The sequence below is a fragment of the Phyllostomus hastatus genome, unplaced genomic scaffold (genome assembly GCF_019186645.2).
Source record: "Phyllostomus hastatus isolate PE091 unplaced genomic scaffold, TTU_PhHast_1.1 phas_contig_16, whole genome shotgun sequence".
Lineage (NCBI taxonomy): Eukaryota > Metazoa > Chordata > Mammalia > Chiroptera > Phyllostomidae > Phyllostomus > Phyllostomus hastatus.
In genome coordinates, this window is record NW_025333643.1 from 10,335,037 (window position 1) to 10,362,459 (window position 27,423).

General features: G+C 43.2%; 1 protein-coding gene across 2 annotated transcripts in view; it reads right to left on the bottom strand.

Annotated features, from left to right (window-relative positions):
- Window positions 1-27,200, bottom strand: part of RFT1 (RFT1 homolog) — a 38,143-nt gene extending 10,943 nt beyond the window's left edge. Inside the window, exons 1-10 of one of the 2 annotated variants that reach the window (XM_045832525.1) lie at window positions 27,084-27,200; window positions 22,899-22,984; window positions 21,155-21,271; window positions 19,835-20,024; window positions 18,438-18,539; window positions 14,746-14,883; window positions 8,371-8,449; window positions 5,148-5,198; window positions 4,022-4,152; window positions 2,801-2,945 (exon numbers count right to left, since the gene is read on the bottom strand). In XM_045832525.1, the coding sequence (XP_045688481.1) occupies window positions 2,801-2,945; window positions 4,022-4,152; window positions 5,148-5,198; window positions 8,371-8,449; window positions 14,746-14,883; window positions 18,438-18,539; window positions 19,835-20,024; window positions 21,155-21,271; window positions 22,899-22,984; window positions 27,084-27,146 (1,102 nt within the window). In that variant the 5' untranslated portion in view covers window positions 27,147-27,200. The remainder of the gene's footprint in view (window positions 1-2,800; window positions 2,946-4,021; window positions 4,153-5,147; window positions 5,199-8,370; window positions 8,450-14,745; window positions 14,884-18,437; window positions 18,540-19,834; window positions 20,025-21,154; window positions 21,272-22,898; window positions 22,985-27,083) is intronic. The other variant, XM_045832526.1, reaches the window with a different exon arrangement.
- Between the last annotated feature and the right edge of the window lie 223 nt (window positions 27,201-27,423).

Below are 27,423 nucleotides of genomic sequence, written 5' to 3' on the forward strand. Positions count from 1 at the left end.
AATAAATTTGGGGGAAAAAGATAAAAAATGGGAAATTCCTGGATGGAACTTTAAACTATGGATTGAATTGAGAAGTGTTTATAGGTTGAATTATATGCCCTTCCCATAACCCAAATATGTTGTATGTTGAAGTCCTATCATTTGGAAATTGGGTCTTTAGAGAGATAAGTTAAAGCTAAAATGGGGTCATTAGGGTGGGCCCTAATCCATTATGACCAGTGTGCTTAGAAAAAGGGGAAAGTTGGACAGAGGTAGACACTCCCAGAGGGAAGATGATGTGAAGACACAGGGAGAAGGCAGCAATGTGACTGGAGTAACGAATGTCTCTTAAGTCAAGGACTGTTGATAAACTCTAGAAGCTAGAAGAGACAAGGAAGGATTCCGCTGCAGCCAGCAGAGAGAGCCTGGCCTTGTTTAAAGCCTGATTTTGGACTTGACCTCCCAAACTGTAAGACAATACATTTCTATTGTTTTATCCATCCAATTTGGGGTACACTGCTATTTCAACCCTAGGCAATTAATACAAGGGACCAGAGAAGAAAAACAGATTTTAAAAAGGCAGAGAAAGAGAGAGAAGCACCTAAGAGATGAATGTGAGAAATGTCAGGGAAGTTCAGTGAATGTGTGTTTTTCTTGAGGACAGAAAAGCTAGGTATGAAAAAGAGTTCTGAGAAGAGCCACTAGAGCACTTACAAATCTCCTAAGTATATACAGTCCTAACCCCAAATACCGCAAAGCAAAACCATAGCACCCCACACGAAAGCCTGCCTATATGGTGTCCAGGTCCCACATTTGGAGATGGAAGCACAGAGGATGGAGAGTGTAAGAGGCCAATTCAGATCACAGGTAAGTCTACCTCATGGGTGAAGACAGAGGTCAACCAGCAACTGGGGCAACTGAGGACAGCTGTTTCGCAAGTTCCACTTTCAAAACTAAGGTGGTTGGCTGAACCCCGGAAAAGTGCTCTTCTTTTCTGATTAATTCAGGAAGACTTTCTGGAAATATTTAAGTGAGCAAAAATGACTGGGGGTGGGGGAGCAACAGTGTTAGTATTTTCTGGCACAGAAAAGGCATTCAGATACGCAGCAGTGGTCCACAGAGTCAGGAGCAGGGCGAGGAGATGAAGGGGAGTAGAAACAAGGGAAGGAAAGCCAGCAGGCACCCTGGAGAGCCACACTGGCCCTACCAGAAGCCACAACAGGCTTTACGGAGAGCTGATATTTGGTCTAAATGAGAGGCAGCTACAATGAGGAGACAATACTAGAAGACTCTGTTGGGACAGTGACACTGGTACAGCCCTGAGCCAGGCAAGAGATGATGGTCCTGAAGATCCTCGGTGGCTCCCCAAATCACATGTTTGTTTCACAGACTAAGAATCGGACCATTCTCAAGACTCTACTCTCTCTGAAGATGACACTGAGAGAATATCTTTTTGAGTCTAAAGTTAATGTCCACGACATAAACCATTAGAGACAGAATTTATTACCTTAAAAATCAACTAACACTGGCTCTTTTAATTGACAAATATATTATCAGCATTCAAAATTGGCACCAGCATCTCACTTGAGTATAGGGACTGCACAATTATGGTTGTTTGTTCATATGTTTCCTATGAATAATGACTCTGTCAGGTGATCATGATACTGATGGGACAGCCCTCTGCCCATGGCAATGTCCTGTAACTAGATCATATTAAAGGCTGCTCTTCAGTGATTACCTTTCTAAGGGGGCAGAGCTGCTGTGAAATAGCTAAGTCCCAGTCTCTGCACACTAACTCACTAATGGCTTCCTACTGAGGCCTCCCTGCAGCTGCCTGATAGAAATGCACTTCTTAGAGCTCAAGCCCCAGGGAGCTGCAAACCCCAGCACTGGTTTCACAGCAGGTGTTTCTCCAAAAGTAATGACTTTTGTTCAAGGCTAGAAATTCAGGCCTTCTTTCCCTAATTCCAAAAGTTTGGGCTCATTATAATGGGGATTAAAGACTGCCAGTGCACTTGTAAAATGGCAATTGACAAAGCTCTTTATATTGAGATGAGACAGCAGAAAGAAGTCTTCAGGGGTCTCATCTAGTGACCTGAGGAATGAAAACCACCTCTGCTAAACACAAGATGAAACACGGCAAACGGACTGCCAGCCTACGGCCCAGTGCATTTTGAAACTGGTGATGTCCCCAGGGCCTAGCAAGAGCTGTGAGAGGCTTAGTGGCCTGGGCACCAGGTGTTTCAAAGTTCAACACAGTCAATACTTTTCTCCTTCAAAAACCAAGTCACTGGATTTTATATATATATATATATATATATATATATATATATATATATATATATATATATATATTTTATTTGCAGAGATCAATTTTATTCTCTGCAAATGCCTCTGGGTTATCCTTCAAAGGCTTTTATGCATCAGGCTGTGAGATTTATGTGGTATTTACTATCTTCAGATGTGTTCAGTACTGAGTGGAGGTTCATTCGAGCCTGCTCTCAGCCTTCCTCCCTCACCCCAGGAGGAGCACAGGGAAGTGCTTAGCAAATCACAGTTTAGGCCTAAAAGGAAAGCCAAAGGTTCTTAACAACTTCAAGTAAGGTTGCAGAACTGATTGACCTGGTACCAAAGCCCCCAACCGCACCCTGAGCTTGTCTGACTTCCTGTGAGGGGAACAGTCCCCCACATAGCCACAGCCATGGACCATTCTTGCTACATGACACAGACGTCAACCATGTGTGCACAAGGTCTTCAATTTCATAAGACTCTCCTATTTCTGTTCAGAAATTAGAACAAATATGGCAACTCTTGTGCATACCTGATCCTGAGCTAAGCATGGCTCCTCCATAGATATCCAAAGCCAGCTGAGAGTAGGCAAAGCCAAAAACGGTGATGGTCAGGCCGGCCAGCAGGGCCAGCTTGAGCAGGGACTCCAAAACTGCGGCAGCCACAGCAATGTCCTCCTGGTGCCAGAGAGAAGCAAGGAAGTTGGATGAATCATGAGCTAAAGAAAAACTTCCCACCTGGCCTTCCCCCTTTGCTGGTTTACAGATCACTCTTTCAATCAGCGAGGGGCATCACCGCTTTTCTGCAGCCTGTGTTTGTTCCTGCCAGTCAGCAAGTGGAGGAAAAATGATAATGTGTGCCTCCTTCAGGAGTTCAGGGAAGGTTTAATTTTTAACTCACTTAGGATAAATTATTTCAAAGGTTGCTTTGGAAACACTCACTTTCTCCTCTGATACTTATTCTTAAATGGGATAGCAAATTTTTTCTGTGCTAGCTAGCTTTGCCAGTGTGCCTCTCCTGGCAAACATCTCCAAATCCTGAGATTCCTGTCAATGTACTAAGGAAAATATTCCTAAATCAAATAGAGAACAAGATTAGCTCATTGTGAGATACTGTGCATAACCTATGTTTTGCAAAATGTCTTCTAAGATATGTAAAGAGGCCAGCTTAGCTTGCTTTTAATTCTAAAATAAGCCAGACATTTTCAGTGGTTTTAGAAAAAGGGAAGTTTATACAACCAAATACTTCTAGATTAAAAGCTCTTCTGTATTTACCATCTGGAGTACGTAGATTCTCACGGTCAGAATGTTGCTCTGGACATTTCACAGTCCTTAAGATGCTTAAACACCTGGTGTGCTGAGAGAAACCGAAGGACCAGGTCTTTCCCCTCCTAGGTTCTATGTCAGCCTTGCCCCAGCCTCTGCATCCTTTGGCTCACCTCTGGGACTTACACCTAACACTAGACCACGGGAGGCAGTCAACACTGCACTGTGGACAGCCGTCAAGAGTTCTGAGAGGCTCAGTCAAGAATAAGGTCATAAAGAAGGACAAAGGGTGAAAAGAAAGGGACAGCCACTGAGAAGGGGAGAAGGCTGTGAAAGAAGTGAGCCATCATTCAGAGTGTGTAGAAAATGAAATCTAGAAGAAAATTTCAGACCAGACAGAAGGGAAGCAGACTGCTCCACATTCCTGTCGATTGAGCTTGCAATTAGAAAAGAATCATTTGAGACAGTGACAAAAAAAACAAGGCTACCTGCTTCTGAAGGGTGGCGTCCTTTTCTCTCTCTAGCACCTTAGCAAAGAATATATAAAAACTCTCCTCTATTGGCTGGAAAATTAATCTGGCCACAAGGGAGCCAAGATTATTCACGATATCATATATACCTACAAAACAAAAGGAAGAAACAACAATCCTACTGGTTTTCCCCTTTGAATTTTCACATACTGTTCACTTGTTTTATAATTTTCTTTTTTAAGTTAAATTTTTTGAGATAATGATAGTCACATATAGTTAAAAGAAAAAAACAGAGATCCGGGTACTCCTTACCCAGTTTTTCTGAATAGTGACAGCTTGCAAAACTATAGTACAATGTGTCACAACTAGAATACTGACTTTGATAGTCAAAATACAGAACTCTAAAAAAAAAAAGATACAACACTCTTCTATCATGAACATTTTTAAATAAAACCCACTAATACCAAGTTGATTTTTTCTATTTTTATTTCCACTACTCTGAGGTTGTATTAAAAAAATAAATATAAAAAAATATTAAGACCTGTCTAGCCACACAAACATGGGGAGAATCTTTGTGACTGTGATGATGGGCTCCCTTTTAACACTTTCTCACCCCCAAAGTGAGTTTCAGAGCTCTGCAGAAAGCAGGGTAAGAGTAGGGATCTCAACTGAGAACCTGCCACCCAAGTCACATGAAAAGGGAGAATCAGCCCTGGCTGATGTGGCTCAGTGGATTGAGTGCCAGCCTGCGAGCTGAAAGGTCACAAGTTCAATTCCCACTCAGGGCACCTGCCTGGGTTGTGGGCCAGATCCCAGGTTGAGGGGGTGTGAGAGGCAACCCATCGATGTATCTCTCACACATCAATGTTTCCCTCCCTCTCTTCCTCCCTGCCTTCTCCTCTCTCTAAAAAATAAATTTTTAAAAATATATTAAAAAAAAAGAAAAGGGAGAGTCAGTACACTGTATATATTTATAAAGGCCTACAATTTTCAATCTTCAGGATTCATGTTTTTATAATCTTCATTTTTTATAACCCTTAGGTTCATTTTCATTGAATATATCAAAATGTGAAGAAAAATATTAGAAAATATCTACTAACAGTATTCCTCTTTAATTAAAAAACACTACATGATTTCACCTTACCCTGGTCGCCAAAATTTAAAACGTTCAAAAATGTCATCACATATCGTTCCCCTGCAAACAGAAAAGCAAAAGCAAAATAATTAGCACTTCAAATGTACATTATTTTCTCGTTTCCTTTTCTCTTACCGTCTATCAACTTTTCCTGTTGATTATCCTAATTTCCTAGGATAATCAACATTTCCTAATTGTAACTTTTCCTAATTGATTATCTAATTTTTCTCCTTTGAGAGGAGAAAAATTAGATAATCAATTAAAGAAACATTCTTTGTCCTAATGTTGATTTCAAATAACCTCAAAATAGTAACAATTTAGAAAGTACTGGGAGATTTATTGACAGCAAATCTCCAAACCAGTTAAAAATAAAACAAACAAAATCCAGTCTGATAAGTTGTTTTTTAAGTATGGGGAGATTACTAAAATATTAATAATGAAAATAATTGTCCCAAGTTTTAAGGGAGATCAGATAATTTGAGTGTAGATTCTGTAAAATGAAAGGTCCATGGTAATGTGCACAGACTCATTAAAAGTTTCCTCTCTGATGGAGAAAGCTCCGTGGAGGTTGGCAAGACTGTGGAGCCCAAGTTCATGATTCAAATGTAAGTCAAATGCCTTCAAGGTGAAGACACCAGCCCAGAACTCCACTTCCCATCACCAGTTTGTATGATTTTTCCTATTATCTGTGAGTGGAAAGCACTGACCATTACGGAGATAGAGAACTGAAGAGTGCCCAAAGCCGTATTAAGGCAAGTTCTCACTTCCTAGCAACTTGATGGGTGGGGGTGGAGGGGGGAGGCAATATATGAAGAGATTAGAAGCAGTGATTGTCTCTCAGGTCTCTCTGGCCCTTGCCTCCCTACAACCTCCAAGACACGGCATCTGTAGCAGGGTCCTCTGCGGGTTCTACCAGGCACTGGACCCACAATTGTATTCACTCCCATCTGCGTCTCTGTACGGCTCCAATCCATCCTCACTGCCAAGAGTTCTATCTTTTGCAAATCTAGTCCTTCAGTCAACCTCTGCTTTCACACCTTTAAATGGCTCCTCCATGTTAGTGAAAAGTCCAGGCTCCTTAATTATGTATTTGAAACCATTTATGAATTAACCCCCAAGCTGTCTGTTTGGCCTCCCTTCACCAAACTCATTCCTACCTCCCACCATCACATGGTCACCCTCTGCCACACCCTCCTACATTTCAGCCCCTCCAGCTGCTCTGAGTCGGGCTAGTTCTTTGCATCTCACCACCTAGAATGGCATTCCTACAGGGAACTCCTTGTGTTCTGGCACAATAGGCCTGTCCTTCCTGTACTCTGTAAGCTCCCCGAGGGCAGGAACCATGTCTCAGTCATCTCTTTGACCCTGGTTTCCCAGCAGAGTGCCAGGAAATGAGAGGGTACTCTAGAGATGTCTGGTGAATAAGCTCACGTTTTCAAGTACAGTCCTCACAGCTCTGTATCAGAGTTAACCACACACAAAAATGTGCATCTTTGATGAGAGAATGAGCTCCTTGAGACCGTGGCCTGTTACTCATTCATCTGTGTGTTCTCAGTACCTGCCACAGAGTGTTCAGGAAATGTGGGGGCAGAAGGTAACAGCACACACATTTTTGCTACTGCAATGAATAATTTCAACTTTTTTTAGAACTGTAGTTTTTATATAAAAAGAATCTGGGGGTCCTTGTCAAGCCACTTCCTCATATCACAGCCATGGAGGTGGAGGCCCTGAGGAGTTCCTAACAGCCCTCTGCCAGCAAGCAGTCAGCACCACTTTCCCGCCTGGCACACACGTCTAGCCACTCAAGTCCAGACAACCAACTTAGGGCCATTGTTTGGACTGGATCCATTCCTCAACTCATTTAAATAGCTCTTAAAACTTTGGGAGGAAAAAAGTACATATAAGCAAATGCCCTTTCCAAAACTCTAACAATCTGAGGTGAAGTATCACAATACAATTGCACTACAGATACCTTTCTTTATCAGCAAGTACTTGCTGAATACCTAGCATTTGCCAGGCCCAGAAGGGTGCTGGGGAGACAGTGGTGACCAGCACCCTCCCTGCTCTTAAGAAACTTGTAGTTAAGGGACCTCTGCTTAGCTCTCCAAAGGCTCTGGCCCTTGCTTCCCCTAAGTCTTGCAAATGGTTTCAGTTTTGTAATGGCGATGTTGTAGGCGCAAGCTAAACCACATACTCTCAAAGCTCAGGGAGCCCTCAGACTCCTGCTGGTCCCATCCCTTAACTCTGACAGGAAAAGTAAGGTGTACAGGGAGTTACTCCCCTTTGGGAATATAATTAGTAAAAAAAATAAAGATGGGGTGAAGGGAAGGAGAATAATAGTGATGCTAGAACTATTAGAACTTTTTACTTTCTCAAATTTTGGTAATGAAATTATATTATTTTTATAATTAAAACATAATTTTTAAAAAGATTTAAAAATGTGTTCAGTAATAGATATATAGGTGTATAGACATATGAAACTTTTATAGAGAAAGTTTATATAGAGACTATTGTACTACCTTCAGCAGCTTCTAGCTGCCTCAGATCTCATTCTTTGAACTAAAGCTGGGTATAAATAAACCAACATACATACATACATAGAAAAACGAGATGCACTTTTAGCTCCTTGCTGGCCCTCTGCATTGAGAGCTCTGTCACTGTTACACTGGAAAGCCTTAGAAAGTTGGAAGATTGACCAAACTACTATGCAGGTGAATCTTACTGTTTAAGAAAATAGAATGATAAAAACCTGGTTTTTAAAAAGTTCAAAAAAAAAGAAGTATGCAAAAAATTAGAATACGATAATGAAAATACAGATATTTTTCTCTATTTTCCAACTTTCCTATAATTGATATAATACTTTTATAATACATTTATTTAAATGATATAACATGGGGTTTTGGAGAAAGACTTGGATTCAAATTAAGTTGTTCCTCATTACTGTAACCCTGAAGAAGTTACACAATCTCACTGACCCTTGGTTTCCTCATTCATAATAAATAAAGACAATATCTTTCTTACCAGGCTGTGGAAAGATTTAATTAGACAATTTAACTATAAAACTAAATAAACGTTAGTCCCCTCTCCTTATAGAGCAAAGCTCCCATCTCTGAGGCTCCTCTGCTGGGGGCTGCAGACAGCAGGAGGTCTGGCTCCAGGTGACCAGGAGGTCTGTGGAATCCCCTTGCTTACACTATGGTTTCCTAACTGCTCAGGGTGACCTTTTACTTACCTTCTGTCAAAATCTGTTTCAAGAAAGACTGTTTGAAAAAACTCCAAGTCAATTTAGCCTCTTTCCAATTTACAAAAGCCTAAAAGAGAAAACAAAACCAAACAAATCCCAGGCATTCCAAGTCCAAAAGTACAATAATGTTACATGACAGGCAAACTCGTTTGGTCCCTAATCCCAACAGGGGCAGTCTCCACTACTCTTTCATTTAGAGACATCCAATAAATACTGGCAAAGAATTTACATTCCTAAACTGGAGACGAAGTCTTCAGGTAGCACAGCCCCCTACAAGGGGCCTGCCTAGGGTTCACTCACGGAGACCCCTGACAAACCGTGTTGTACCCTGGCTGCTACCCGGACAGTAAACTGACCATAGCTCACACACACAGCTCACAGTCAGTTCTTTCCTTACAAAACGTCTGATGCATGCTAAGCTTCAGAACAAATTCTGCTCCATGCACTCCACAGCTTAATGCTATATTTAGCCATCCAGGATCCCTTTACATAAAGTATATGAGCTTTGCTTGTATATTTCAAAAGAAAGCCAGGTTTCTCTTGCCAGTTAAATCACTCAGAATTGGTATGACAGAGGAAAGAAAAAACGCAACTAAACTTCTGACCCGGCTCTTCCAAAACTCCCAAGGGTCCTTAGGAAGAGCAGAGGTCAACCCATAAGAGACAGATAGTGTCAAAGCCAGAGAGCTGACCACAAAAAGAGGATTGGGGCAACTGGCTGGACACGACTCCTTTTTTTTCTACCTCCCCCTAATTCCCTCTGAGGCCCCCTCCTCTGTCATAAAGGCATCTTGGATCCCAAAATATTCAGTCTAGGTATTAGGTTCTTAATCTTAGGTTGCCTGCATTTTAAAAAGTTATTACTAACTCAAAGTGATAACTTCTGAAAAGTGGGATTTCGTGGGGCTCCTCTGGAGGAAAGGGGTGGAACACAAAGGCCGAGCCCACCCCACTTCTCCCGGAGGTCAGCTGTGGCTACAGAGTTAACCCATGGGCGAACCGTCCCAGTCACGTGGCTCCTCTTCTTGGCCAAAAGCCCACCTGTATAAAGCAAAAATATAATGCAGGCCACAGATATAACTTAAAATTTTCTAGCAGCCACAGTGAACAGTAAAAAGAAACAGGTTAATTTTATATATAATAAATTAATTTTAATATATTTAACCCAACATATCATTTCAACACGTAAAAAGATACTAGAGGGATTTCACATTGTATTTTTATACTAAGTCTTTGAAACCCAGTGCATATGTTGCCCTTACAGCTCATATAATTCCAAATACTCTGTAGCCTCATGTGGCTGGTGGCTACTATTTAGAATAAGGAAAGTCTAGAGTACTCCTTAAAAGCAAGAGTCATTTCCAGTCTCCAAATCTCCTCACCCCTTGGTTTCAGAGCCTTTCTTCCAGACACTGAAAGGACAGGCCTGAATCCTCCCAAAGTACACTTCCTTCAGGGCATCACTGGGCCTGAAGCAGATGCCAGGGGTAGCTCTAGCCCATGAGTAAATCTTCCCCATTGAGAAGGAAATTCTTGTCCTTTCCCCAGGACAAAGAGCACCAGGCTACCTACCACCACCAGGGGGCATTGTGGACCACACCATGTTTGGGGCATTGTTCCTGCCCTCAGTCGAGGAGCCAGGGGCACAACACCTTCTCTCTCCTACATTCCCCAAGCCAGGTGAGCCTCTGGGGCATGGGTATCAAACTCATTTTCACCGGGGGCCACATCAGCTTCGTGGTTGCTTTCAAAGGGCGGAATGTAATTTTAAAACTGTATAAACGTAACTACTCCTTAACAATTAAGTGAGTACTCAGTGCTGCTGCTGGGTAGAAACGAGGTGCTGGCTGGATAAAACAAGGTGGAGGCCAGATTCGTCCCACAGGCCTTGTGCTTGCCACCTGTGCTCCTGGGGTCTCTGCACAACACTACCTGTGCTCTTTAACGGAAATGAACAGTTATAGCTGGCCCACGGGGCTCTTCCTGAAGCCTACTTGCTGGTAGGCTATGAATGGGTTTGGACTATGTCCAAAGACTCATTAAGGACATAGAGGCAGGAAATCAGGTAAGAGATTGGGCTTCTTCTCAGGGGTGTCTCTGCTAAGTGGTAGAATAGAAGTGCATTCTTTGGCTTTTACTGTTCTGTTCAGAATGGATTTGTTATTTGGGACAGTTAAAAGAGGCCTATTTCACAAGAGCTAGGTTGGTACTGCAGAGCTGGTCTACAGGAATTTCTCTGGAATCCCCTGAACAATGAGCCATTCCACTTCGTCACTGCACCGATGGAGGAGCTGAAGTGAGGATGGTGAAAGGTGATGGGCAGTACCTCCTGGAAAGGTCTGGCATCAGAACTCTGGGGCTTCCTGTGTTTAATCTGATTCGCTCTTCCACTTCCCAAACTCTTTTCACTCACCGACTAGCCATTTGCTTACCACACTGACAAGAGTCCCCAGAGAGTCTGTGGACACCGTCCTGTCCCATGCCCTCTATGGTCTCCGAACCCTACATAGCACTCTTTCTCTCCTTCTTCCTCCAGGGCTGTGCACTCTGCTCTGGCTTTGTCCATGATCCCATCTCTCCCTCCTACTGTTCTCATCACTTCTCATCTGGACAATTGCCACCAACTCCTTGTTGGAGCTTTTTCACTTCCAACCTTCTCTCTAGCCCATCCTTCTCATGGTGGGGTTTGGGTTTCAGAGTCATACTCAGAGACTGGGGCTCAAACGGCAGCTCCTGATTTATTAGTGCAAAGACCATGGGCAAGATACTTTGCAAGTCTCAGTTTTCTCATCTGCAAAATAGAATAAGAAGTCCTACCTGCTGGAGCTGACTGAATGAGAGAAAACAAGATACTCAATAAACCTGTAACAGAGGGTGAGCTTCTCAACACAAGCAATTAGAGTATGGTACCGTTCAAAACCTTTCACTAGGTCGCATGGCACTGAGGCCACCACTACCTGGTCCTAGGCCAGCAGGCCATAACCTCCTCCTACCTTTTGCTTTCTCTCCCCTCCCCAACTGTTTAGCCAACTTAAATATCCCAGTCAGCCCAAATTCCAACACAGTGATAGACATATAATAGGCCCTGAGGAAATGCTTTTCTTCCTACAGCCACAAATGCACATTTCTACCACACACACACACATTCACCTCTGCCCACCCATGTGTCAAGGCCCAGCTCAAAGTGGCTTCCTCCATGAAGCCTTCCTTGATGCTCCCAGATGGAATGCATCAGTTCTTTCTCTGTGTTTCTAATACCAAACACACACACTGTTTTACAGTGTAGTTCACTGAGTACAAATCTTTTTTTTTAGTGATGGTATCTTTTTACATTTTTTAATTGAATTTATTGGGGTGACATTGGTTAAAAAATTACATAGGTTTCAGGGGTATAATTCTATAATACATTATCTGTATATTGTATTGTGTGTTCACCACCTCAAGTCAAGTTTCCTCTCACCACCATTTATCAGTTGAGTACACATCTTATTGTAACTCCCCACACAACACACATTCTGGGGACAGGAACCCCACTTAGGGCACCTGGTACAAGGCCGAACACAGAATACTGCTCAGGAAGTACTTGATGTGTTAAATTTCTCAGCTTTACTTAAATATTACCAAATCCCTCATATTAAATCCCTCAGAAGTGTCAAGAATATAAAAGATATATGAAGGGCAGTCATTATTTGAGGGATCATTAATTTTAGACTAAATAAGTACCTTTAAAGGAGATGGAATTCTATAATAGAAATGAAATCTTCCAATCTGGTCAAACTGAGTTTGAACGTGGTTGTTTGACCAGCTGTGTATGAGGGAGCCCGCAGCGCAGAAAGCCGTTCCAGAGAGTCAAGATAGGCATGCTACTGATGGTTAAGTCATCCACTGACTTCAAAATTCATCTCATTTCTTTTCTCTTAAAAAAAAAATAAACTTGAATAATGAATTGTTCTACCTGGAACTTCCCAATCTTTAAGTAAGTAAATAATTACTTCAGGCAATAAGCCAATTTCTTTGGAAGACTACATAACACAGAGATTAAACACATAGACTAAGGTTAGTCCACTGACAGAAGTTAGAGAGAAGTGAGTGCAAAACCAGCTGTGTGATTTTCGGTTAGTCACTTATCTCCTCTGAACCTGTTTTCTCATCTGTAAAATGGAAACAGTGGAATTTATCTCAAAGGGTACTATAAGGATTAAAAACCAAAGTCCATGCAAAGTGCTTTGCACAATGCCAGGCACAGAGTAAGCATACAGTCAAAGGAAGTTATTATACACAGCTCTTGGCCAAAGTTCAAATACTTTCACAAAACTCCTTAAGTCTTCAGAGGGGCTTAACAATTCATGTAAACCAATAATCTGTCCTTAAACATGAGGACCCTAAGGCCTGGAGAGAGCCCTGCAGGCTTCACGTCTGTACACACTGCCTCCCCAAAGCACGGGAAGCCTCTGAGGCCCAGAAATCACCTTCCTACATGTCTACATCCCAGCCAGCAGCCAGCATGGGGCTGTGCTCTGTTTGTCAGCAGGAACGGTGCCACTGTGTATCATAGGTCACACAACCTTCTCACGGTCGAGCTTTCTGTCAAGGCAGAATGAGCAAGGGTCCTTTCAGGACAGACTGCCAGGTTAAACCACTGAGCTCTCACATCAATGCCACCAGTGTTGTCTTGCTGGGACATTTCAGTGGAGCCATTCCCGCTCTCAGAGCAGCAGTGTGATGGTGGTGATGGTACCAGTAGTCACTAAGGACACCCAGGTGGGCCAGGCCACAGTGCTAAGCACCCAACATGTCCCATCTCATGCAGCTCTCACAACCTCGTGAGGAGAGAGGAACTCTTACTATCCCCACTTGACAGATAAGGAAATGAAGCTAGGAGTTCTGAGCCCATCACAGGGTCAAATACGCACTTGAAAGACTCCACATACCCTCTCTCCTCGCCTGTGGTAATGTCCAAATGCCCCTTTCCAAGATACTGCCAGGGCACAGGGGCTGGCCCAGTATGTAGAGCTGGCCAGGTGTGGTGCAGGTGAGCCCTGGGGAGCACTCAGAGGAGGGCACTTTCCTGCATGCTCAGTCCCACTGAGGCGGGTGGCAGAAGCCCCAGGCAAGAGAAGTGATCTCGAGTCCCAAGCTTGTAAGTCTGCAGATGAGGCACTGTGGTATCTCAAAATTATATGTTGATTTAGGTTAAAGGTAAGATCTAGTTGATCTGAAAGGAGAACTCTTATCTAACTAATAAGAACATGTCTGGCTTTGTTAGATCAATCTGGTTTTTCTTGAAAAGTTGTAGGGCAAGATTCCATAAGTTCTGAGACGAAATTCCCACATAATTTACTACTTTTTAAAGTAATCACAAAGGAGGAATAAGAAGTCCAGTCAAAGTCTTACATCAAATAAGTGCATCACATCCAGCCAGCAAACAGGTGGGGGGCAAGGGAGGGCGGGACAGCCCAGAATGGAGCGGTGCGCAAAGCAGCGGAGCAGAGGCAAAGGGGTGTAACATCACATCTGCAACTCCTAGGCCACAGACAGCAGCACTGACCCCACAGGAGTCAGGAAATAATCGTCAAATGGACTGAGAGTTGAAGAGCTGAGTACAAAGAGATTATGCCTCACTCCCACAAGTCAGCATGAAGAATCCTCAGAGGTCTACGTGGGAAAGTGGGCCTCCTGACAGATAGGCCTGACAAGAGATGAAGGGACCTGCAGAGGTCGTCCCTGCTTTATCAGCACTCTGGAGGGTCTGCACCAGAGTTTAATCCTGGTGAGAAAACAAGAGGCTACAGAGCGGAGACAGGGGAACACAGTGGTTACAGTCTGTGTTCTGCAGGGATTCAAGCCACTGCAGGCTCCTGTCCTCATTCTGACCCTTACCTTGGGCAGGTATTTAGTCACTAAGCCTCAGTTCCAACAATAAAATATAAACAATAGCGCCAGTCTCAGAGAGTTGTTATAAACAACGGCATGTAGAATACTCGTCAGAGGGCCTAGCACACTGGTTCTCAAGTTGGGGCAGTTTTGTCTCCCAGGAGACACTGGCAGTGCATGGAGATACTGGTTGTTGTAGCTGGGGGGTGGTAGCTACAGGCACCTAATGGGTAAAAATCGAGAATGCTGCTAAACATCCCACAATGCAAAGGACAGCCACTACAACAAAGAATGATCCAGCCCAAAATGTGTGAACAGTGCCAAGATTTAGAAATGCTGGCTAAGTACATGGCAAACACTCAATAAATATGAGCTATTAGATTACATTTACTACTATAATAATAAATAACCTAGTTGTAGTTTCTTTCCCTCAAGGATAACTAGCATCTGTGATTAAAATGATACGAGACAAAAAAATACATTACTTACTCTACTTCTCAGAATATTGGGTAACAGATCTGTCATTCTGGAGACAGGAAGAGCCTGTTGCTTGGTTGACTTTGGGAAACCCAGTAACTTTTTGAAATATGTAACATAGCAGAGCACCAGAACCGCAGTATAGAAAAGCTGAAAGAAAAAAAAAGAAAATAATGGGTTTAAATCACACTGTTTTAATATAGGCATAATTAAGATATGCCTATTAATTTGACCTCAAAGGGCAATCAAGAAATAGAACAGTGTTAATTAGCTGCACCTTCCATTGAGAGATGCCTCCCCTCTGGTCTGTTCAGAAGACCGAGCTCCACTGTGGCATCTCTGGGGAAAGTGTGCAAAGGACTGCACCTGCCTGGGAGGAAAGTTCTGGGCAAGCAGAACACAATCTCCATGACAGATCTCCATTAGTGCCAACTGCCACACAGATGTCAGATATGTTCTCAGAGGATTTGCACTTGACCAAAGAACCAGCTCTCCCTCCTAGACAACACACTGTGAGGACCCATGTGTCCTGGCTGGGCTAACATCCATCATCTAGTACCACAGATTTTCCATGAAGCCCAGACACCTATGACATTATGATTATAAAGCAGAACTGAGCTGCTGGCTCTGTCTTCTTTGCCCAGTGCACGGGGAGGGCAAGAGCTTCACAGGATGGGGAGGGACGAGTGGAATGACAAGAGAGCCCACACTGCCCCCACCCATCCAGGACAGAGGATGGCTTTTGGCCAGGAGCAGCAGCCTAGAGTTTTATTTGTTGGCTGGGGAGAAGTATTCAAAGGGCCCCTTTTCACAAACTCCTTTCCACCCCCTTTCCCTCTGAAAACAACAGTGCACACTAGCTCAAGAAGAAATGGGACTTCCAGGCCCCCTTTTCAATCTGGAAACACCTGCTGGGAAGGCACAGAGCAAGGGACACAGAGGAGCCTTGGTTCAGCAGGTTTGGGCTCCTCTGCCATCCGTACCTCTCCTATCCATGCTTGAGAGCAGAGCCTGCCAGCCACAACCCTTTTTTTTTTTCAGTTTTATCAAGAAATAATTGACAGATATCACCATATAAATTTAAGTCCTACAGCATGATGGCTTGATTTATACTTATTATAAAATAATTACCACAATTGGTTCAGCTAGCATCCATCTTTTCAGATACAATAAAAAGGAAAAAAATTCTTGTGATAAGAACTCACAGAATTTATTATCTTAACAACTTTCCTATATATCATACAGTAGTGTTAGCTATAATCATCATGATGTACCTTACACGCTTAGTACCTATTTATCTGATAACTGGAAGTGTGTACTTTTCCAGCACCTTCCTCCAGTTTCCCCCCAGATCCTTCTTCCATGCCGCAAGTCCTTTAAGACACAGCAGGCTGCTGCGAGCCACACCGCCTGCTGCCAACATCCTGTGATAAGCACCCTTTCCCCAGCTCCCTTCTCCACCTTCACTATCTAATTCCAGAACATTTCCCTCACTCCAAAAGGAAATTCAGTACCCATTAAGCAGTCACTCTCCATTTCCCCCATCCCCTGGCAACCACTAATCTGCTTTCTGTTTCTCTGCACTTGCCCATTCTGGAGATTACATGTTAATGGAACCATACAATAGGTGGCCCTTAGTGTCTGGTTTCTTTCACTCAGTAAAATGACTGAGAAGTCATGTTTTCAAGGTTCATCATGTTACAACATGTATCAGTATTTCATTTTTATAGCTCACTAACACTCTACTACATGGATACACCACATTTTGTTCATCAGTTGGGGATTTCAGTTGGGCATTTTGTTCAGCAGCTGTGAATAGTATTGATGTGAATATCCATGCACAAGTTGTTTGAACAACTGTTTTTAATTCTTTTGGGTGAATACCCAGCAGTGAAAGTGCTGGGTCATTTGGCAGTTCTACATTTAACGACCAAACTGTTTTCCACAGTGGCTGCACCATTTAATTTTACCACTAGCAACGTATGATGGTTCCGATTTCTTCTTATCCTTCTCAACATTTGTTTTCTGGCTTTTCTTTCTGATAAGAGCCATCCTAATGGGTGCAAAGTGGTTTCTCACTGTGGTTTTGATTTACATTTGCCTAATGACTAATGATGTTGAACATCTTGTCATTAGCTTATTGGCCATTTATTTGTCTATCTTCTCCCATCTGGTGGCTTGTCTTTCTGTTGTTGAGCTGTAAGAATTCTTTATAAATTCCAAAGCGACCTTTTCATTTGACATTTGCTGTTGTGGGGTGAGGGGCTATTTGAGGGAGAACCTGTTGGCAGGTCAAAGGCAATCCCAGGGTACAGGTTGTGGCTTGCCTGCTAATAGGAGGTGCTGTTGGCTCTCAGACCCCTAATGCACAAACTGACAGAGAAGGTACCAGAGAAAAGCTCTGAGAAAGACTCTCAGAAGTCTTATGATAAGGAAGCAAATAAATTCAGAACTGGCCTTGCTGACATGTGACCTATGCATGCCATATCCTGGTGGGAGCTATGAATAAGAAAGTCATAATGAAAGCACCTTCCCAAGAAGAGTCGACTAATAACTGGGTGTCTGTGTGGCCCTCCTGTCCTATGAGGGAGAGTGCATCAAAGATATGATGAATGTTAGGGACTGTAGTTCTGAGGCTAACAAAATGTGGCAAAAACAATCATAGATAATTTATCTAAAATATGTAATCATTTGCCAATTGCTTTTAAGAGGCAATTCTCATTCTCATTCAATTAATTTTAAATCTAGCTCTTCCGTGTTTCCCAAAAACATTTGTAGTTTTTGTCTAGGGCATGGGAAAGGTTTTCACATGCATCATTACTAAATTTTAACTTATCTTCCTATACACTAAGAAAAAATTACAAACTGCTTTGTAACTATTTAATCTTAGATTTCATTTTTAATTAGCACTTGTACTCTACTTGTATTTTATTAAAACTAGAAATGTGAACTAGACTAGAAAACAATAACATGAAAATGAACCTAAACTGCTAGAATGAAAGGGTACCTACTACAACTTGATCCATGACGTCTGAATTATGTAAGATTCAGCAGTAATCCTTACCAGAGGATATGTTTTCCATTGGTTTTAGAGAGAGGAAGGGGGGGTGCACAGAGTTGGGGGAGGGAGAAGAACATCGATGTGACTGAGAAGCATTGATCGATCGCCTCCCACACGCACCCGGACCAGAGATGGAACCTGCAACCTTTCGGTGTGTGAGACAATGCTCCAACCAACTGAGCAACCCAGCCAGGGATGAATTATGTAAGATATTAATCTAAGTTTAAAACAGGCTTGGCAGAGTTTCCTCCGACTCCAAAAACAGCTGGTTGAAATCCAGGGAAAATAACACACGTGCAATTTGATTCCCACCCCATCCACTTACTGCTCTCTTTTTCCTTCCTAAGGCAGACAATCAAAGATCGCTTTGGTCTGGACTTGCCCACAGAGTATCTGAAGGAGTATTATGTTTAACCATTAGGCCTGGAGTGTGGCCTTCACCAGGTTCCGGGGACACCAGCGGTGCCAGGGCGTGCAGCAGGATGAACATGGCAGCCAGAGAAGCAGTGTCGAGGCCATCTTTCTGGAGATCCTAGCCTTCACGTGCATGAATACTTCAACATAAACCATGCAGTAGTGGGAACAAGAAGAAAAACCAGGTGGAAAAAGAGGTTATACAAAAGTTAAAAGCTGTAAATATTACCTGGGCCAAAGAGAAAATGTACAGTCCCCAGTGAGGCAGCCAGAGCACAAGGAAAGCCGTCAACACACTCTTGAGGATAACTGACAGGCTCTCAGCAACCACCTGCAAACAGGCAGCAAAGAGTGCACTTCACAAACATTACGAAAAACTACGCAAAAACTTTACTAAAAAGTGTTTTACAAGATGCAAAGGAATGACAGGTAGACAATCTAGGATAATCCTGACTGGTGTGGCTCAGTGGGTTGGGCATCATCCTGTAGGCTGAGAGGTCGCGGGTTCGGTTCCCAGTCAGGGCAACCAATCAGTTTCTCTCTCACATTGATGTTCCCCTCCCTCTCTTCCTCCTTCCCTTCCCCTCTCTCTAAAATTAAATAAATGAAATCTTAAAAAAAGATTTATATGTATGTTATACACATTCTTTTGCACATATCATATTATATATTTTAAAAGATGAAGAGAGAAGTTAGTATAGAACAAAAATAGGATCAATAGAAAAATCTGAAAAACCTTTACGGTCCTCTTAAATTCTTTATCTTTTTCTTTTATCTTTATTTTTAAAGTTAATCTTTATTGTATTTTTTCCATTACCATTTAGTCCACTTATACTCTCCCCACCCCACAATCCCCACACTGTTGTCCATGTCCATAAGTTCTTTTTCCTTTTTGCTCAATCCCTCCACCCCCTCTTCTTCCCCCAGTTTTTTTCTTGTGATTAATTTTAGAGAGAGGAAGGGAGATAGAGAGAGAAACAGGGAGGGAGAGGGAGGGAGGAGAGGGACAGCGAGAGGGAGAGGGAGAAGGTAAAAGAGGGAGAGAAATATGGATTTGTTCCACTTGTTCATGCATTCACTGACTGCTTCTTGTGTGTGCCCTGACCAGAGATGGAACCCACAGTCTTGGCACACCAGGGCAATGCTCTAACCAACTGAACTACCTGGACAGAGTTTAGAGTCTTATCTAAACTAACACTAGCCTGTTTTTTCACTAATAGCATAGCAAAGGTAAACTTTAGCTCAGCCCATCTGCCAATTTTTTTTAAAGATTTCATTTATTTATTTTTAGAGAAGGGAAGGGAAAGAGAGAGGGAGAGAAACATCAATGTGTGGTTGCCTCTCTAGCGCCCCCTACTGCGGACCTGGCCCGCAACCCACGTATGTGCTCTGACTGGGAATTGAACCAGCGACCCTGTGGTTTGCAGGCTAGTGCTCAATCCACTGTGCCACACTAGCCAGGGACCATCTGCCAAATTTCAAGTGAATGAACTAAGCTTATCACATTACCCTTCTCCAAATACCTTTTTAGGTGCAAGTCTGAAAAACATCATTCTCTCTTACTATGGCATTTTTTTTTTTTTAATCTCTCTTGCATTTCCCATTCACAGCAGAAGGCTTACTGACCTTGAGCTTGACAAACATATGTGCTTGTGCCAAGACCCAGAAGGGTTCTCCCAGAAGTTCCACCACAGCTGAGAGACCAAACGACACCACTCCTGCTCCGTAGTGGGGGACGACATTAGGGTCAGGCACTTCAAGCAACCGTAGCCAGACCCAGCCCAGGAACAAGGACCAAAATACACCCAGAGGGACTCTGGAAATGGGGGGGAAACTGTTTTTAATGTGCTAAATATAAAAACATAAATATATATTAAAATACACTGAACAGAAAAGAAATATAGTTATAATAATAAAATGGCTAATTCTTAATAAGGCACTTAACTACATGCTCAGTACTCCTTTATCTCACGGATATTTCACAATGATCCTGTCATCATCTTCATTTAATCCACTGTGCCACACCAGCCACGCTATCATTATCTTCATTTAAATGATGAGGGAACTAAGGCTGGGTACTGGGTAATCTGGCCAAGGTCATGAACAGCTAGTGAAGGGCAGAAGCACAACCCAATCCTGATCTGTCTAATGCTAGGCTACATTCCTATCCATTGTGTTACACTGACTCAAAAAGCAAAATTCCCCAAAAGTGTGTGCCTATTGTTCCCACTTAGAATCACTAAAACACAGTACACAGCTGGTATTTACACTCAAATGACCAATAGACCAGTACACAGTATCCCTTCACATGTGTACCACAGAGCACTTAAAGATGACTAGTAGTCAGCAGTCATCCTTCTCGTGAAATGAAAGTCATTTCATTTCTGCCCTTATGAAAGTCATTTCCATGAGGCAATAGGAGTGATACTGGGAAACAACCTCATCCACCAGCTCTCCCTGCAGGAAGTTAGCTGCAGAAAAGCTATTATAATTTTTAGCTGATGTACGTGGTCTTCAAGAATATTCTAAAGGGCTCAGAACTGAAACCAACATAACAAAATTGAAGAAAAATATAATGAAATTCCTAAAACGCTTTCAAAAAATACTAAGTGGTTGTTAAAAGCTCAGAAAATAGCACAGAGGGAAAAGATTAGGAATAAAAAAGACAGCACAGGCTCAGGGGAGCCCAGATTGGGATTCAGGAACAGCAGAAACAACGTCCACAAAGGGTAGAACTAGGGCTAGAGACCTGGCCCAGAAGCCCCCATCTGGAGCCCCCTCTGGCTCCTGGCCATCCAGAGAGAAAACATCAGATGTTAGGTCTCTAGAAACCCATTGCAAAACCAAAGCTGGAGACAATTCAGCTTTAGGCAACTGTTGCTTTTTAATTTGTAATATTTGGTTACACTTGCCTTCAGAACTGTCTCCTGACAAAGCACAACTCACGTTAGCCACAAGAGGTTGATGGTCTGGCTCCAGTCTCGCTGGGTGCTCCCACTCAGACATGCTCTACGGAAGGCCTCTCTGGCCAGGAAGATGGTGGTTGAGTAAAGCAGTGTTAGCCTGTAAGGAAAAGCAGAAATCAATAAGATCTCTAGTTCTTTTTTTAGAACTAGAAAGCAGTTCTGAGATTTTACCAGCAACAGGGAGAAAAAAAGTCTTGGTCATCATAAATCACTGGTGGTGATGTGGAAGACTGTGAGTTCTTATAGGGCCCCTGACTAGTCTAAGCCACTCAAACAACAGAATTAGGAAGCAAATAAGGGACGCTTGCATGTGTGTCTACAGAGTTATGCCTGGGATAGAGTTACACCACAGCGGTCCCCAGAGCTTGCAGGCTTTATGGCTACAGGCAGAGGTGTGCCTCTGACTGTGAGGAAAAGGACAAGATATGACCCCACACAGCAAGGAGACTCTGAGACTGGTGACCCAATAGCCCTTGTGAAAGAAGCTGAGGCTCTACTGAGTGGAGGCTCTAGCCAAAAGAATCTTAGGACAGGTGAAAAGGCTGTCAGCCGTGATGGCAAGGCTTGCAGGTGTACCTAGGTGGACCCTCCTGCACCTTAGTGAGGAGTAGCTGAGGTTTCCCTTCCTCAACAGGCCATGTGTGGCCCAGATGAAGCCAGAGTGGGGTGGCCCATGGCTAAGGTTTCTGACGTGGTCCAAGGATCACCCTGCTACATTTCGAATGAGGAAACATATGTTGAGCAGGCAGCTGGCCAGACAAGGGCTATTAAAACAGGGACCTACCAATCCCGAGGAGACTGGATGAGAGAGGCCCAAACTGCTCTAAATCTGAGCACCTAGGAAGATTTGATCTTTTCCTTCCTGCTTTTAAAATAGTTCTCAAAGTATGGACCCTACTTCAAAATTACTTGAGGAACTTGTCAAAAATTCAGATTCCTGGGCCCCTCATCAGCTTTACCTAGTGAAAAGCTTCCCAGATAATTCCTTTGCCCATCAGTGTTTGAGAACCTTCACTAAGCTCCAAGAGTATATGTTTGGTAGGCATCTGACGTGAAATGCTGTCTGGAACATACTGTCTTATTTATCAGGACATGAGGACACATCTGAGAAGATGAGCTATTCTGTACACTCACATCACTTCATACACCTTTGTGTCATTTGTGAATACAAAATATGTGTGGGTGTCCTTGAACAGAAAGGAGGAGAGTAGGAGAAGCAAACAGTCTAAAGACAAAGCAAGTCAGCTAAGAGCCTCCAAGGAACTAATGACAAGGACTCAAGGTCTTATCTCAGCTACCATTTCCCATTAAAAATTTCACTGAGGGAAAAAAAGTGGCTGTACCAGCCCTGAGATTGCAAAGCACATCCTCACAAACTGCAGAATCCCTGCTTCTTTTGCTGTCAGCAGGAAAAGAACACAGAATTATACCTAAGACAGGGTTTGCAATGAATTACTCCCACTCCTCTCCTGGGTTCTAAGAACAGGCAAACAGGAAAACGCTGGCAGGGAAATGTGCATTTAGAGGCTGCTAATGGAAAAACTCCATGGGTCCATTTAAAGCAACTCCCCCGCTCAGTCCCCGACCCCAGCACGCTCCTCCTCAGCCCACCACTAAAGCACTCTGACTCCAGTCAATGTCCGTGCTTCTAAAATCAAAGGCACAGAGGAAAACCTGGCTAGGCATGTGAATTATGGACAATACTAGGGCACATCCCTTCTTACCGTACATTCACTATGCCAAGGATTTCCTTTGACAGGAAGCGAAGAATAAATGCATTCAAGACAAAGGTGATCAACCGAAACAACACCTAAGAAAAAAAGAAAAATACGTGAAAAATACGTAAGAATAAATTGTGTTGGGCCCTGACTGGTGCAGCTCAGCTGGCTGGGCGTTGTCCCACAAGCTGAAACCCACCGATTCAATTCCAGGACAGGACACAGGGCTGGGCTGTGGTTTGGTCCACAATAAGGGCACGTAGGAGAGGCAACCCATCAATGTTTCCCTCTCACACATCGATGTTGCTCTCCCTCTATTCTCCCTCCCTTCCCATCTCTCTAAAAATAAATATAATTTTTATTAGAAAAGAGTAAATTATGTTCAAAGTGTTTACTTCACTGAAATGAAAACAACATGGCTGCTCTTCCTAGTGGAAACACACCCAGCAGCTTTGCCACGGAGGCCCTTTCCAAAACACTCAATCTGTCTGCATTTTTCCCCAAAATTTCATTTTTTAGGGTCTCTTGGCATGACTGGGCAGTGGTCAAAGAACCCAACAGTAAACCCTAATTTACTCAGGAGAAGAGAAAAGCACTGATAGACTCAGGAAATTTCTTTGGGTTCAGTCAGGCACTCCAGGAGGCAGAAAGAGAACTTTAGTTAGTGCTTTACAATGCCCCTCCCTCCAGCCTGTTTAGAAATAGCACACACTTAGCAAGTGTTAACCAACAGGGTGTAGCAGACTCACTAGTAATCAAGGGGTCTAATTCTCTTTCTTCTCTACCTGCCTGTATCTGGGGATTCTGATAATGACATTTAATCTCTCTGAACTCCAGTTTTCAATTAGAAAACAGAAAAGGCTGTATTTATCTACTGAATATTTGCCATTTTCCAGAGAGGAGTTGAAATACCTTTTAAATGACAACTGCAATAACAAAATAACATAAAATGTGGTGGGGAGGGAGGGCAGGGGGGAGTGGGACAGAATCCAGCTATTGCCATTTGAAAGAGATATATCCACCCTGGCTGGTGTGATTCAGTTCATTGAGTGCCGGCCTGCGGCGAACCAAAGGGGTGCTGGTTCAATTCCCAGACAGGGCACATGCCTGGATTGCAGGCCAGGTCCCCAGTTGGGGATGTGCGACCATACATTGATGTTTCTCTCCCTCTTTTCCCCTCTCTCTAAAAATAAATAAATAAAATCTTTTTTTTTAAGAAAGGAATATATCCTGAGACTTTCAAATCTGTCTGTAGAAAACCACTTTAGCAAAGAATTCTCCCTAGGAAACAGAGAACAGGTTGCAATTAGATGGGGTCACTCAATGGGGATGCTGGCTGGGGGGCTGGCCTCACACTGAGGGGCTCTCCCGCTGTGGCCCAGCAGCACCACAGGTGTAACTCAAGTGCACCTGAGAACAAAAGACATCACTTCTCTATGCAGCACTCTGAGAGTTACCTATGAACAACTGCAACCTTAGGCAATCAAAATATGCCAATGAACTGCTAAAGTCTGAAAATTTGGGGGGAAAGGTATGACCAAAAAGGGAAAGTGCAGTTTAACAATGTCCCAGAGGTGCACAGAGCAGCAAGGTCTCCAAAGCCAAGATATCACAATCTTAACATTTATGGAGTCAAATGTGACCTTTTGTGAGTCTGCTGAAAGATCTGTAGCTCTCATTAGGAACATGCAGGTATATACAGGGCAGGGCAGGGTTTACAGTTGTGAGTACGTGAAACAGCTCACTCCTATTATTATTTATTGATTACTGTATCATTTATATTACAACTGTAAACCTACTTTTGCGCACTCCTGAACATATGTACACGCCAAATTCTATACTCAATTTTAGAGGTTTGAAGCCAATTCATAGAGCTGTTAATGGAAAACCCCATTCAGCTGAACATCTCCACTCACCATTTAACTGGTTGCCCCATCATCTTGTCAACTGAGGCTGCTTATCTTACAGGCTTGATAACAAGGATCAAACAGGATTGTGTAGGTAAAAGCATTTTTGAAAAAATGCATACAGATAAGACTCATTAATACTTTCACTATGGCCAGCTCAGAGTTATGACAGAGAAGAAACTCTCAAATTCTTGAAGATTACAATGTAATTGCAAAACTACCTCAAGAGTCTGCATTGTAAATTGAGAAAGCATACAAGATTGAATTAAAATATACAATAAACCTAAAAATTATGGTTATTCTTTTTCTTTAATTCTCACCCGAGAATTTTTTAGAGATAGGGGAAGGGAGAAAGGGGGGGAGGGAGGGAGGGAGACAGACAGACAGATAGACAGACCCACATCAATTGGTTGCCTCCCATGCATGCTCTCACTGGGATCAAAACCGCAACCTAGGTATGTGCCCTGATGGGAGATCAAACCTGCAACTTTAAAGAATTTTTTTTTTTAATTTCCACCCAGGGACATTTTTCATTGCTCTTTAGAGAGGATGGGAGAGAAACATTGACGCAAGAGAGAAGCATTGATTGGTTGCCTCCTATACGTGCCCAGACCAGGGACTGTAGGTCTGGACAGGGATTGTACCCACAACCTACCTCTGTGCCCTGACTGGGAATTGAACCCACAACCCTTCGGTTACAAGACAATGCTCCAACCAAACCACAAAGGCCAGGGCTGAACCTGCTACCTTTTTGATGTATGAGATGATGCTCCAACCAATTTAGCCACCCAGCTGGGATGGCTATTGTTTTAAAAAACCACAAACACATGGTTATGTTAACTTCAAAATCAAAGGTATCCTTTTGTAAAAAACCTCATGTCTCAGGCTTTTCCCTGTCTCTTAATTGGTTTGAGTAAAAGTTTGAGCTAATGAAGCTCTGAGGTTACTCATGCTACCCAGTATTTCCTCCACATAGTGGCTTTTATTGGTAACAGTCGTCACTTTGCAAATTCACTTTGCAAAGGAATTTACAGTTTAAAAAAGAGTTCTTTCACATCTGTTAATTATTTGACCCTTAAAAGCAACCAAGTAAATGCACATGATGCAAGTAAGACAGAGCCAAATGAGTTGCCCGATGTCATTTCATTCCTATGATGACCATTTAAAAAATTGTAATGACCATTATTACAAAAAATAGCTACCATTTATTGAGTACTTGTAATGTATTAGGCACATCACAGAATTTCATCTAATCTCCCTAATGACCTTATGAGGTAGCAATATTGTTCTCATTAAAGATGAGGAAACTGATGCTCAGAGAAGTCAAGTGATCTCTCCAAGGATGGGCACCTAGCAAGCAACAAGGCCCAAACTTGAGCTCAAGCTTGCCTTGTTCTTTCTCCTAAACTCGACATGAAAAATTGATTCTACAAGATAAGGGAGAAGGTGGATTCAGGACTTTTGTGAGAAAGGGTTGGATGGCTCAAGAGTGAGACACAGAAAAATTGAGCCGCTTGACTCAGAATGACCAGCTCCTTGGGTTAAAAGAATCTTTACATATCATTTGGACCAACTGGCATATACTGTATCTGACAGATGAGGAAAATTAGGACCAAGAAGAAGAAGTGATTGGTCCAAGGTCACATAGCCATTTATTGAGGCACAGCCAACATGTACTAAGTGCACACTAAGACATACTTGTTAAGTGCAGTCATCTGAATAACCTCAATCTAGCCTAACAGCAATCTTATGAGCTAGATACTATTCATAACCCCTTTTCCCAATGAGGAGCTGAGGCTTTTTGGGTGAAGTCACTTCTCCCGGTTGATGCAGCAAGTGCATAGCAGAACCAGGGTTTCAATTCAGGCCTGCCTGAGGTCCCTGTTCTTACCTTTGCCATACTGTCTCTTTGAACTCAGTGGAAGTCAGAGAGTTTGAGGAAGGTGTTTGAGGGTAAGGGGTGGAGCATGGGGAAAATTAACCCCTTGCCTTAAAAAAACATCAGATTCTACAGCATCATAAACAACCCTGCCACCTGACCTCTCTCCTACTGCCATATGGGAACTACAATTCTCAAAAGGAAAGTGGCGTATTTGCAATCTCCTAATCAGGATTCTGAACCCAATCTCCCAACTCCGGGCGCAGTAGCCCCCTTTCCGCCTCCACCTTCTCCTGTCGAACCCCTCGGGTAGCCAAATCCACACTGGGACGGAGTCCGCCCAGAGGTGGGCTCCCCACGAATCCCGGCTGCAGAACGGCGTGGGGCTGGCCGGGCAGAAAGTACCTGCAGGAGCAGACCGGAGGAGGCCAGCCGGGCCGCTTGGCCCAGGACCTCCTGACTGCCCATAGCCTCCGTGCCCGGGCACTGTCACCGGGAAACACCGCTGCCGGTAGGCTCCGTCGCGAGAAGACAGCATCACGGAGCAACTCGCCCGCTGATTGGTGATTTTGGGACGGAAGGCGGGGCACGAGAAGTACGGGGCCCTTTAAGTGGATTGGGTTGGGGTACGTCAGTGTTCCTGCGTCGCTTGTCTTCTCCATTTCCTACTAGTTCAGTGCTGCGCTCTTTGTATCTACTCCTATCTCAGTAAGTTAAGTCCTGACCGGTACCAAGAAACGTTGTA